Genomic DNA, 13,958 nt, shown 5'->3' on the forward strand with positions numbered 1-13,958 from the left:
ACTGGTAGTGTTTTAAGTGCTTAGCAAAAAAACTTCTGAATCCATCAGGAAAGTGTTTGTGTTTTTTTTTTTTTTTTTCTGTTTTGGACCTTAAAAACAATTTAACAGATTAAAGCTTTTATCTATTTATTTATTTATTTATTTTCCTCCAATTTATATGAGAAACCTTGGAATTTGGGAAACTTAAAGAATGATACGCTACTGTGTGCCTGTTGTGTACATACCCAAGCTGAAACATAAGATATGCTTAGTGTTAGTGGATACTGGTAAAGGGCGGAATTAAATGTATATGAGCATTCAGGCCTGGAACAATCAGAATTCATCTAGTTTAAAGGTTTTGTTTCAAAGCTGAACATACGGTTAGAGTCCCTGATAAGGCATTAAAAGTTCTTGCATCTTTGATTTAGGCAGATGGAAATGGTGAACCTTGAATGAGTCTGGAATGATTACCCATGAATTCATTCTTATTAAACTTCTTCCAGAGCTGAGACTCTCAAGTTGTCCCAGGCTTGGCTCCAAGTTTGCTTCCTGGAATAAACACAGAAGGTTAACCTCACACATAAGGAATAAAAATTTACAGGGGTGCAAATTTTCTGTCGAGGACAACAGCGTTGTTCTTGCGTGTCTGAGGCGACCCAGTGCAAAGACAGTTCTAGGTTAGGCTGCTGTGCTCAGACTTCTCTCACAATGTTCCCGTTGTGATCTTCTGGAGACCTATCTCATATATATGACTCTGAACGACCTATTAATTTGAAACTATTCTCTCCTTGTACTGCTACAGAAGCCGTTTGATCAGCTGGCTCCAGCCCCTCTCTGGGGTCAGTTCTCAGTCTTGGGACAAGTGTCTCAACCAACAGCCTGTTCCCTGTAAAACTTCTTTGTACAAATAAAATAGCATCGTTCTTCTACAAAGAAAAGTTGCATCTAGCCCTCCAACACCTTTTTAGTTTATTATATCTTTTTAGAAGATCATCTGTTGAATCACAGCCTCCAGTTTGTTGTTCTCAGGGATCCTTTTCTGCTTTCTTAGCCTTTTGCCTCTTGCTCAATTCCAAGGACAGACCTTACTGCCCTTATCTTCTGTTCATGGATTTCAGCTCTACCTGAATAGCATTCATGACTTGCCTCTTTATAACAGGAATCTCAGGATCTGACTTCCAAAGTAATAGTGCCTAATTCCAAGCTGCCATCATCTTCCACCACATGTGAAGTTAGTGACCCCGAGTTTTGTAGTGCCTCATGGGTACATCGCCCACAGGAATGCACATGTGAGTCTGCTGCTCACAGTGGGTCAGTAAAATCATCACTGAGCCATCAGGAGTCAGCTAGCAGAAATCTGCCAGCTCTCTGCAGATCTTGTAGAAGGTTGAGAAGTTTGTATTTATTCCTAAACAATTTTTATTTTTCCTCCTCTTTGATTGCTTGTCTCACAAAGTGCCAACAGGTAAGAAGTAATGTGATACAGCTTTTCCAGCCTGTGCTTTGAAGAAGCCAACTACCAGACACTCGGGTCTTGTTACAGCTCCCATCTTTTGCAAACTGCTGGCAAATTTCAGCAAACAATTGACACTGGACTGGAGGAGCACGTTGTTCAAACGTGGTCCTCTTGGCTTCAGTTGTCAGAGCATTCCTGGGTAAAAGGAAGATGCGGTGGCTAAGAGATCCACTGCACCTCCTGACACTGCCTTGCATATTTTTTCCATGGTGCACCATTTGCTTTTAAATAGTGGGTTGGGGATCACAATGTGCTTGTGATATCTCTATTCCTGCTCGCAATGCCTTTATTATGGCATAGAGAGGAGAATATATTTGTAAGCTGCCTGTATTTTTATCACAAAGTACGTGGGGGGACAGTCTCCTTACACAGAGCTTGAAGAAGGATTTGTTTGAATGGGAAGGAGCTGCAAAGACCTTGCTGGTAGCCTTGTGAAAGTTCAGTAGTTAAGAATTGTACGTGTTTGGATTTCAGTATTGTTTCTGAACTGGAGCACCCACTCTGTTTTGTCCTTGTGAGGGGAAAATATAACTGGGAAGGTTTAATGCAGCCCTAAATGTAGCGAGCCAAGCTTAACTTTCTTATAACTGAGTTGCCTTGCTCAGATCAGGTGGGCAATGTATAGTGAAAATAAGATGATATATACTCACCCTATTGGGTTTAATCATGCTTGAATATTTTTTTCTCTCTCTGTCTCTCATTTAACTAACATCCTCTCTTGGCTGAAAACTAAATTTATAAAAGCACATTTTCTGGCAGAGAAATGATACTTTATCAACATTTCACCACTTTAAAAAAATAATAAGGCAAATGAAAAGCATTTTATTTCCAATATCATTTTATTCTTTTTTTTCCCCTACTTTTGTATTTTTCCCACTTTTATATATACTGTTTCAACCTTGAGTTTTGGAGTGGAAAGAGAAGTTGTCAAAAGTTTACAGCAGGAGAGGTAGGTATCATTCTTGCACTGTATTTCCCCCTCAGGAAAATGGTAGAATTTTATAATGTGAAAAATATTACTCTATTTAAAACAGATCTCAGTTGTCCAGGTTTCCTGGTTAATATTGGACAATTCTCTGAAGGGTGATATCATTGCAAGCTTCTTTTATAAGATTCATAGTTAAAAAAAAGAAAGAGAAATTATTTTAAAATCAGCATAGACAAAGCAATTGACATTTTTGTAATCAAGTTTTTAAGAGCATGGACATGTGAAGAAATGAACTGAATAATCTGTAGCCTGTATTTGCACGATGTTGGCGACTGCAGTAGCACTCCTGGCCCTGGTTTCCTCTGGAATGTGCAAGGTTGCTGGGATTTGTCCCGTGATACGCTGCAGAAAGACGATGAGTAGAGGTGGTTTTTGCCAGGCAACTGACCTCCTATTTTTGTCCATAATCATTTCTTCATGTGGCTGTACCCTAAGAGGTACTGATACCACACTTACCGTTGGCTGAAAACTGATGCGGCATATTGAGAAAAACATGAAATACCCAGAGTCAGCTCAGCTGAAGAGGCTGGATCTGGCTGGTATCTAAAATTGGGCTGCCCTGTAGAGAAGTCTGTTACTCTGTTAAAGAGTACAGTGAGTTATTTTAGCCCCGCAGCATCCTTTGTCAGAAGGTTTTCTCAGAAACACAACTTCAGACTGGCTTCTGGTGGCAGACCTCCAGAAACGCTGCTTATACAAGTGCAGCCTGTGACCTCTTACATTCCCAGCTCTTGGCAAGGGCCTGATCTCTTGCATTTGAAAAGGTAAAAGAAAATATAGCTGAACAAAACAACTGTAATTTAAATTTTGGGTAAGTGAGGGAAACGATTACTATCAGTTGTAAGTAACATTTTAGTTGGTGTGTTTAACTGGTTTATGAACCAGGTTCCTCTGGTTGGGGGGGGGACCCCAAACCCTGCCTTATAGTTTCTGCTGATGGATTAGTTTTAAACAGTAAATGTAGGAGTGTGTAGTCATCTCCCTTGATTTAGGAGCATGTCTAATAAAGTTATGTCCAGTTCTCAGCTTCTGAAGTGTGTGTACGGCGGTTGTATGAAGTTCTTACAGACAAAGCTCTGACTGCAGGAGCTGTCTTTAGGAACTCATTTATTCCCTACATTTTAGGAAATAAGGAACATGGGCAGACAAATTCCTTTCTTCTTTCTTACCTAACTACAGTGTCCTTCATTTGAAGAGGGGTCTCTTACCTGTATGGACATATGCTAGCTTTCCTAGTTATAGACACTTGAAGGCTAGGGCCGACAGACTTCCTAGGGGTAGGTGCCCAAGTCTGTATTTGGATACCTAACCAACGGGCTTCACGTTCTGTATTCCTGAGCCAGAAGTCAATGGGAAATGTGGCATTTTGAAAATCAGACTACATATGAGTGTCTAACTACAAGTGTTAGCCTAGATCTTCAAGCACTGTAAATTGGCATAGCTCTGTGGAAGTTGATGGTTAATATGCAGGTTTGAACAAGTTGAGGCTTTGGCTCCCAAGGCTAGAAGCCCAGGTCCAAATGACTTTCTCTTTGTACCTAAGAATATAAGTTAAGTACAAGTTGAAATAACCAACATTATTGTGATTCAACGCATTCTTTCATTAAAAATTATAAGATTAAAAAAAATCAAATACCTTTCCTTATTTGGCCTTGAATAGAAATCTCACAGTGGAAATGTTTAACAATCTCAGTGAAGTTTTCCTCTAATTAATTCTTGATAGATACAGAGCCAGGTTGAGCAGTATATTATCCCATTGCATAAGTCACCTGAAATATTTTCAGAGATGAGGCGGTCGAGTTGCCGTAGGAATGTGTTTTTTTTTTTTCACTGGGTGTTAATCACATACCTTGTTTGGTGTGTAGTTTGTAGATCAGTCAATGTTCTGAGGAAAATTCAGAAAATCAGAACTATTTCTGTGTGCCTGTCATTCAACTTCTGCTGCTTTTCTTGTATGGGTTGCTATTTTGAGTAATAGCTCACAGTAGTCTCTATAAATTCATCTGCTTCTCCTACTCTAGGTTGTATTGTAAGTTTATTTGGGAAATAATTAAAGCAGGGATTGACCTAGAGTACTAGCTGCAAATTGTCATCAGAAATTTCAGATCCCAGTCTGCATTTTCAGGCAAACTTTGTGTATCTTTCTGATTCTAGTCATTTTTACTTAATGTGGGTTGTGTTTGGTTTGATTTTGTGAAACAAATTTGTGATGTTTAGTAATCATCCAGGTTACTTTGATAAACCCATGACATAGCCTTGGCAACTAATGATGGTGTCTATGTTCATCAAGGTATTTACGCAAGTGATTTCATGATATAAGCCAAAATACTTAAATTGTCAGTAAACAAATTCCCAAGATTGTCTGTGGTTGGATGTGTTCAGGCAGAATCCTTAAGTCCATGTTCTGTGTGCATGTGGTCTCCGCTCAAGTAACTTCCATGCTTTCAGTGGGTTAAAGTTAGCTCTGTGCAAAAATTGTTGTGGCATAGTCTTAATGTCATTGTAGAGCAACTCCATCCCTGTGGGCAGCCCATGGAATGCCAACCTGTCACAGGGAGGAGAGCTATGGGACGTGCCACCACAAGCTATGCAGCTACATAACAGAACGCTGATTGCCAGAGGGTGTAAGCTTGAAATATAATCAAATAAATTACTGCTGTTATATGACATATAGGAATCGGAATATTAATAAATTTTAATTTTCCTGAAACACATCTTTTGTGTTTCAAGACCTTATTTTCTTAAATATATTTTATAATCAGGCTAAAGATTGAATGCTGTTCTGTGTTTAATTACTGCTCATAATATGTATCATAGATTATCCCGAGTTGGAAGGGACCCCCAAGGATCATCGAGTCCAACTCCTGGCTCCACACAGGTCTATCCAAAAATTCAGACCATATGACTATATGTTTTAAGAAGTTGACTGAACTCATTGCAATCTCAACCAAGAGAATTGCCCCCAGAATAATGGGGATACCTAGTTTTAAACCCATTTAGTGCTTGAGAAATAATGCCAGGATGGCAATTGTAGAGTAGGCATCATTACTCTGAAAATAAAACTGTACACCCCAACTCTGCCCAGTTAATATATGTCTCCAGAAAGTGCTGTTATTAAATCATACATTCAGTAGCTATCAATATGACCTGACTTTGAACCAGAAGCATAGAAATGAAACATTCTTGGGTTTCCCTTTGAATTCTCTCTCTCCTTTTTTTTTTAATATGAATCTCTTTCATTCTTTGTCAGAGAGTTGTGGTCAAATAGCTATATAAGACCCATCTGTCAGCAGAAGCAAAATGATACAGATTTCTTAATACAGGATTTTATGCATCAGTGTAAACCCCCTGAATTGAATGAATATCAGCATTCTCAACCCACAGGCAGTCAGAAAGTTTGAAAGTTAAACATCTGCAAAGAAGTTAATGAAAGTATTTGACTTGTCAGTGATCAAAGTCCAGACATGCAAAGAGTATTTACTGGTTGGTGACTGATACAGTGCTATTCCTTGTACTCGCTTCGATTGTTATTTTCTTTCATACCTGCCTTAGCATAACAAAAGCAGCCGTTATTCCGAATTTCTGGCTATAGAAGTTGATAAGTGAAATGATTTTCAAACAAATTTTCTGACCTAGCTTCTCACTAGCAAATGGTTACTCTAAAGAAATTGCAACGGTAGCGTGAAGGCTTAATTTTGCTTTTAGATAGGTGAGTGTAAATCAAGAATAGTTCCACATAAATTTGATTTTATCTCTGTATGTCATACTGCAATTAAATAGAGAAGCTGATACGGATACTAGAATGTTGACAGATATCAGAGGCCCAATGGCCTTTTTATGAAGAAGAAATGAAAATGGAAGATGTATATATATAGCAGTGTACACCCTTAATATAAAAGTTTATTTTTCAGGTAATAGCCACGTTCTCCAATAGTGGTGTTTTAAGGAATTTAACAGCAACAGAAGGTGTCATCTAAGGAAGAAAATAGTTCGAATTCATGCTCCCTCCAGCACGGCCTGTTTTATTTTATCTTGTCTCTGATTACCATTAACATTTACACAGAACTGAGGAGGAAACACAAGCATGTGCCTGATCGTTATGGCTAGTCTAGCAAAACAAAGCTAAATAAAACAAATCTCACATTGCAACTTGCTCACTTTATGGAATGGCTGTGTGCCTAGGTGATTCTCCTCTGTGAAGGTCTGCGTACTGTTCCACTCCTTGTCCCGAATGACAGTTCAGAAAGCTGAACTTATTTTGGATTAAATGCGCGGACTCCTTCGATTCCTTTACATGAGCTGTAAGTTAGCCTATAAGTAGAAAGCAGAGCTTTTTTTTGACATAATTTTTTGCAATAGAGGTGGATTTTTTCTGTTTTTGTTTTAGCCCTTCCCATTTGCCTCTCCCTCTAAACTAAATTAAATATATTATGGCTCTCTTATTAGTGACATTTAAACAGGTTCTTTCATACTTTAGCTTAGTCCTATATAGCCATTATATATTTTAAAGACATTTTTCATTTCTGTGGGCTGCCAGATGTGCTGGTGATGCCTTCTGATCTTAGATAGTTTGACATTGATTTTCTTAGCACACGCCAGGGTAGAAATCTGGTCTGTAACTCATCCAAATGATCTATTCATAACAAAAAGTGCCTTCTGGCAGTTGCACCACAGCTGAATACTGTTAAACTGAATTCATCATTTCATTTGTTTCTGATTGCTCTATATGTTTACATATCTTACATATTAGTATGATCTTTTGTAGAGCACACACTGAGGTTAAATCCTCCCAGATAGAACCTTTTCCTCCTTCTTTTCCCTTTCAGATGTTGAACTTCTCTTTTTCCATTTAAATGAACAGAAATCTTGGAACTGTTTAATGCTCATCTCAACAGAAATGAAAGGCTAAGCAAGTAGGAATGCACATGTTGGGGAGACAAGGAAAGGTGATATTTTCCTGCACAAAAGAATTCTTCCCTATCCACAGCTAGAATAAGTGTGAGGAATTGCTTGTCAGGGAGCATAACACTTCTGTAAGTAAGCATTGTTATAGATGGGGCAATAGTCCCTGTGTGAATATTTTCAAATGAAATATTTATAGATGCTGCTTATGACTCAAAATGTGCATAGGTTCAAATGCTTCTCATCTCCCATCTTCTGATGCCTGCTGCAATAATTGTGCAGAGTGCATTCTGACATCTAGCAGAGGGCAAGTGACTTTACCCTCTCTGTGTTCCAGTTTCTCTATATGTAAAAAATAATAAACGTTAATGTGCCTCACAATAGGAGTGTGTTACAGGATGAATTTAAGTTAAATAGAAGGAAGAAAATCTGAGGCTCCTTTTGAATACAAATTTTAACTTTCAAAGAAGGATGTCATCTCTTATTTGCTTTAAAAATAAAAATCAATTGCCCATAAATCTAAAACAGATGTTGTTTTTCTACTAAAAAGATTAAGGATTTTCTTAAGCTCATTAAAGGAAAGAAATGACACCACATTGATCCATCTATATCATCATAAGAATGTCTGAAGGCAGTAGAAAACTATGAAAAGGACATGGTGTTAGTGGAACAAAAATAACCAAGTCTGGCAAACTGGGCAAACCTAAAACTCTGGGTTCTGCGGCAAACTTTGTACAATTTCTCCAACCTTACGCTTATGTCTAGTCATGTGTTTTAGTGGGATTGAGTGGTATGTATACTCAAATAGAATTTAGACTTGTTATTATGAAAATACAAATGCCAGCTGCTACATGGCTCGAAAAACTTAAGTGTCGTCCAAATTATTTCAAGGAGGGGAAATGGAAACCGTTTGCTATCTCTTACGCATATATTTGCAGAAGAATGTTCACCCTATTGCTTTTCAAAGAGGATGTGCCTGTTTCTGGGAGTCAGTTACTTCCCAATTTTCTCACTTACCATGCACATCAAAACCCAGAATTAAGCTACCTGTCATGTTGTCTGCAAAATGTGGATTAAACTTTTTAAGTGAAAGGAGGAAATAGGAAATTTAATGATGCCACATACAGTACTAATAAATCCAAGCATGACAGCCAATGTTCTTTATTTTGGTTGGGAGTTCCTACCGCTGAAAAAAAATGATTACCTAGTATCCCACTAGCTATGTCCATCAAATACAGAGCTCCCTCGTTTGCTCTGCATACGTGTTGAAAGTTTGCTGGGATGTGTACAAATGGTACGTCAGTAGGAAGATGGTAGGAAAGGCTCAGTGTAATTTGCAAAGAGCCAGCATGGAAATACCTGTCCTGGCAAATTCTTGTGGGTGCCCAAAATACCAGGCCAGTGCTGGCTCCAGGGGCGCTTTGGTCTTTTAATCAGTATAACCTTTTACTGTTATCAGATACACAGACCGATTTGGTAAATTGTGGAGCAATGACAGAAGAAAGATTTTTTTTTTTTTTAAGTGTACTATCCTTATTGGTATTTATGCCTTCTTATGTGTTCATAAAGCATCTTTGTACCTTTAATATCCCTGGAATATTTGGTCTATTCACACTATGCAGCAGTTGGATTTCAAGCCTGATACATGTGGTGTAGCTAGATTCTTCCTTCACAAGTCACAGTAGATTATAGAGTACTGCAAAGTTTGCTGGATCAAAAATACTTTGAGAGGAGACTTCAAAAAAACAAGTCCCTTCTGCTCTAAAAGTTCATTCCCACCTGTAGAGAGATGTGTTGTGTCCATGGCCGTAGGAAGGGAATGAGATGATGCTAGGGTCCTCAGCATAGTTCCAACACCAGTTCAGAGCAGATAGCAATCGTCAATTTTGACCTTATGTAGTGTTCTCAGTAAGGTCAGTGATGTGGAATTGGTTTAAAAATCAGTTTATTTTAGGATTTTAAATTTTAGAAACATTTAGTCAATAATTTCTGTTGCACTTCATTTTGTTATTGAAATTGTAAGAGAAGGCTTGCCCAATAGAGGTGTTGAAAACTCCAAGCTGTATTAATTTGTAGTTTTAAGAGAAAACAAAACAAAACCAAATGTCTTTGCAATGTTTTTGACGTAGCTTTGTCCACTTGGAGTCATAAATGCCTTTTTAAATTCAGTGCAGCTATTCTTGCTCTTTAATGGGTTTAGTCAGCCAAAATGTTACGCAGACACAGCCACATGTGCATGCATACATCTGTAGCGAAAGTAAGACAGGGTACCAGAGCTGATAGGGGAGAATGGAGCAAGATTCTCCTATTTCTTAGACACGTTCCAGAGAGAAATCAGGATTACTTGAAACTGTAGGGATACGTTTTGAGAAACCGATTTTCATTGCTTTGTTCTTCTACTTAACATCATGACAAGAATCAGCTGTAATGCAATTTGGTGGCTGGAGAAGACTATTGTTTGTGCAGAAACCTCCCTGCTGCTGGTATATTTACTAAACATGTGGGATGCACAAATGCCAGTAAACTGCATCTTAGCACATATTCCCCAGTTGCTAGCAAAAACTGTCTTTAAAGTTTGGCCCATTTAAATGTAAGGAGAATGTGCATTGAGTTTAACGGAAACAGGGCTGAATTTTTATTTACTGCTCCTTAACTATTTTTACATGAAATCCTCGCCTTATTGAAATTAACAGCAAACCTCAGGCATCCTTTAAGGAGTCTAGAATTTTGCTAAAGAAGAACAAAGTCTAAATACAAAAAAGCATTGTTCCATTCATATAATCATAGGATGGCTTGGGTTGGAAGGGACCTTAAATATCTAGTTCCAACCCCCCTGCCATGGGCAGGGAGGCCACCCCATAGATCAGGTTGGCCAAGGCCCCATCCAGCCTGGCCCTGAACACCTCAAGGGATGGGGCATCCGCAGCTTCTCTGGGCAACCTGTTCCAGAGCCTCAGTACCCTTATAGTGAACAATTTTCTTCTGCAAGTCTGACCTCAGGTCTGGGATTGCCCTGACCCAAGTGCAGCCCCTTGCACTTGGACTTGTTGAACCTCCTGCAGTTCACATGGTTTATTTCTGGATCAGAATGTGAGTCTAGAAAATCTGTCTAGACTTTTAAAACTGGAACAGCTTCAGCAGAGGAAGGAAAATGCCTTTCACCCTTATAAACAGCTAATAGATATCTTCTGAAGCAGAGAAAGGAAATGAAGCAGTGTCTCCCACATCCTGAGTGATGTAGCCACTGAAGTGTTGTATAGGAACAAGCCATCGCTGTACGTGGGGATAGCACATCAGTTCCTGAAGGGGAGTGCTTCGATACCTGCCTTAACGAAAGAGCTCACAGATATGAAGGAAGGAACGTTTCGTGTAATGCTAAGCCTAAGTAAGAAGCAGAATCTAAAGTTGATCCAGGCAAATATGTCCTGTTGGTTAGGACAAGCAAATCCCCTTTTACCCAGGCCAGGTTTGCAGTTTCCATCCAAGGCACCTGCCTGGGAGCTGGCAGCTCTTGGGGGAACCTCTCTGTCTTTGTCAGCTGGATTCCCCCTTGCGTCTCAACTCTGAAAACATACAGGAGGAGCGCTCTGTAAACACCGGCTAATGATAATGTTAGCTCTATTTTCTGATGACAGTCTAACACAGAGTGTTTTTTTCCAAATGCTCATTTTAGCTAAGGTGTTTTTCTGGAGAAGCAAGGCATTTTCTCTCTCCACGTAAAACACAGCTCCTATTCCTGAAAGTTTCTTGTTTGGCTTGGCCAGACCCAGCTGTTGTGTAAATGGGTGTGAGTGGGAGAAATAGGAGTTGTGCAATCAATAGCTGCAGCTGTGTTGTGTTGTCTAAATGCCAGCGGGGGACATACTTCTCCACATTCTCGATAGAGTAAATCTCTACTTATACATCTCCACTCATGTTGGTAACTTCATTGCAGAAGCAAAAATCGTTTTCAGTATTGGACTTGGACAGGTAGTTTGGGTCACTAAAGCTATTTCTTACTTTTCCAGGTCAGTGAAACACCAATTTTTGTGCCTGGTGTTTGGGGACCTTATTTCTCTGCTATGGTACCTGGATTGTGGTTGAACGAAGGAGGTCAGAGTGCTACAGGAAAACTGGTGAGTGTGTAGAGACACAGACCCCAAGATGGGAGCTAGCTGCCATCACTGCCATCATTTAGTATAGCTTCACTGCCAATTAAGCCAGAGCTTTGCCTGAAACATCTTTGCAAGATCATAGGAAAACCCATGCTGCTGAAAGCAGTAAACAATTAGGTGATTAGTATGTCCTTACAGCCTGTTCATTTTCATACTGGTAGGGAATTATATGTAGGACAGAGCACTAGGGGCATGTTTTCCTTTTATGATGACTGTGATTTTTTTTTTTATATAATTTTAGAGGCAAATAAATAGGCATTCATTCTTTATGTTAGCAGGAAGCTGAGATAGACTTTGAGATAAAGAAAATTACACATTTTGTTATATAGAACAATTGTACTTGTTCATTGATGGGTGTAAATGAAAGATGTATTGTATGGACAGAGTAGTGATATATTGACATGCTATCCTATCTAGTTAGATACCGCATACATTGTCACCTCAGTTCTTCCATTGAGTGCAAAGAGTCTGAGTGTGTTAGGTTAATTTAATTTATCAATAAAAAGAAAAAAACACGGTGGATCCTCAAAAAGTGAATTTTCATATTTAGAGGGAGGCACTCAGATCTAAAACACTGAAGTCAAATTTAAAGAAAGCTTAGGTGTGTAAAACAGTATTTAGGCAAACGTTGGCTGCTTGAGTCCTGAAGTGTCAACAAGAACTCCATGCCTGCTTAACCCCAAAAACTTCTAAAGCTCCCCATGCGGCTCCCTGCTCGCTCAATGCTGACCAGCCCTGAGCAGCAAGGTGCCAGGCTCCTATTGAGAAACTACAGGAAGCAGGGCCCAGTCCTGTGGGTGTTCTCTGTAAGCTCATGAAGCATACAGGTGGGTTTGGCCTTTCACAAATTGCAGGCATAATTTCTGTCTTACTCAGACCGAACACCACCTACCTTTTAAAAAGCCTTATGATCCGAGTACCCGTCCAGGAAGTAGCGGAGTCGGGCATCACTGCATTTACGCATTCCATATGAAACAATCACTGAACAAGGAACAGAAATAATCCTGGATCAGGAAGCTCAGACACACCCTAAGTGGTGAGCTATGACTTGGTGTTCCCTCCCGTGTGCGGTCCTTGGCCACGTGAGTCTTACATTCCTGTCTGCACAGTGTCACACCTTCAGTGGGAGAGTCATGCCTCTTCCTCCCCTCCAGCCTCCGATCCTCATCCCAGCACCTGGCTACCCTTAGCCTCATGGCTAAAGCACTCTCTCAGTAGGTGGGATGTGTATGTGTTAAATTTTTCAGATCGAGTTGGGGCTAGAACCAAAGCGTCCCATTTTGTTGGTAACTGCTACAACCAGAAGTAAAATTTAGTTACTGCTCATGACAAACCACTTCAAAGGGAAAACAGCAAATCTCGTGCGTTACTTTGTAGGAGCACTTTCAGAGATGTCTCTATGCATTTAACCCAAAGAGGGTGGAGACATTCAACTAAGCTCTAGAGAGAATACAGCAAGTCAGTGTTCTCTGTTAGCTGGCATATGGTTGTTCCACACTTAAAATGTACTGTGAGCTTTATGTTAGGGCATTTCAAAAAGATGGTTTCAAAATACCTTTTTGGTAATTATTGGATTCCATTCTAGTACCAGAGAACAAGGTGCTCCTGAGTCATTTAAGAAATTGCTGGAAAAATGTATTTACTTGTTAGGATGCATAGCAGAAGTCAACTGTAGTAATATTAGGTATATTAGGGAAGCTATCTTACTGAAACATTCTTAGAATATTTAATGTGGCTTTGTTGAGGTTTTATGTACAGCAAACACATGAGGAGCCACAGGAAGAAACAGTCTGTGCACACTAGCGTGGAGGATAGACATTCAGCATCATTACAATTTAAAGCTATAGTCTTTGTAGGCTTCTGCTTTCTCAAGCTTTTACCTTCTGGACATGTTTTGGGATTCTTTTCACTGCTTGGTCTATGCCCAAAGGTGAATTATTTTAATGAAATTGGAGCTGTCTGTTGAATTTAAAAGTAAAACTGATATACTTCCCTTTAAAAATCTCTTAATTAATTTTTTATTGATATAGCTATGAAAAAGTCTGCTGGATTTTGAACGTTGGTTCACACAGAGTCCAAATGGACAATTGAAAACTCTGCTTTGAAAAAGTTGTTTTTTTTTTTTAATTTATAGAAAGAAAGATATGGCATAACAGAGACAAAGGATGTCATGATATTATTACAAACTGTAAAATAAAGAATAGCAGAAAAGAGTTTCTGTATGCAACCATCATGTGGCCATGTCTTGAATTCAGAGCATTTAAATGTCTAACTTTATAACTACTGTAACATTTTTGTGTAAAGTGTTTTCATAGCACATACATATATATGATACTTATTTATAGATTTATTTCTGAATTTATGAGCTGCTCCTGTGTTCTCCAGAGATTATTCAATATTGAAAATATCAGGCCAGAGC

At 39.1% G+C, this 13,958-nt stretch overlaps 1 protein-coding gene across 23 annotated transcripts in view; it reads left to right on the forward strand.

Moving 5' to 3' along the window:
• Positions 1-13,958, forward strand: part of FGGY (FGGY carbohydrate kinase domain containing) — a 280,468-nt gene that overhangs the window by 222,440 nt on the left and 44,070 nt on the right. For 22 of the 23 annotated variants that reach the window (XR_010833329.1, XR_010833328.1, XR_010833325.1 and 19 more), the window contains one exon: positions 11,393-11,500. Coding sequence is in view for 18 of the 23 variants with exons in the window: in XM_067001664.1 (XP_066857765.1) it covers positions 11,393-11,500 (108 nt within the window). In the remaining 5 variants the exon portion in view is untranslated. Of the gene's footprint in view, positions 1-11,216; positions 11,301-11,392; positions 11,501-13,958 lie in introns of those variants that run through there. The other variant, XM_067001677.1, reaches the window with a different exon arrangement.

Source organism: Anser cygnoides, chromosome 8, assembly GCF_040182565.1.
Source record: "Anser cygnoides isolate HZ-2024a breed goose chromosome 8, Taihu_goose_T2T_genome, whole genome shotgun sequence".
NCBI classification, from domain to species: Eukaryota; Metazoa; Chordata; class Aves; order Anseriformes; family Anatidae; genus Anser; species Anser cygnoides.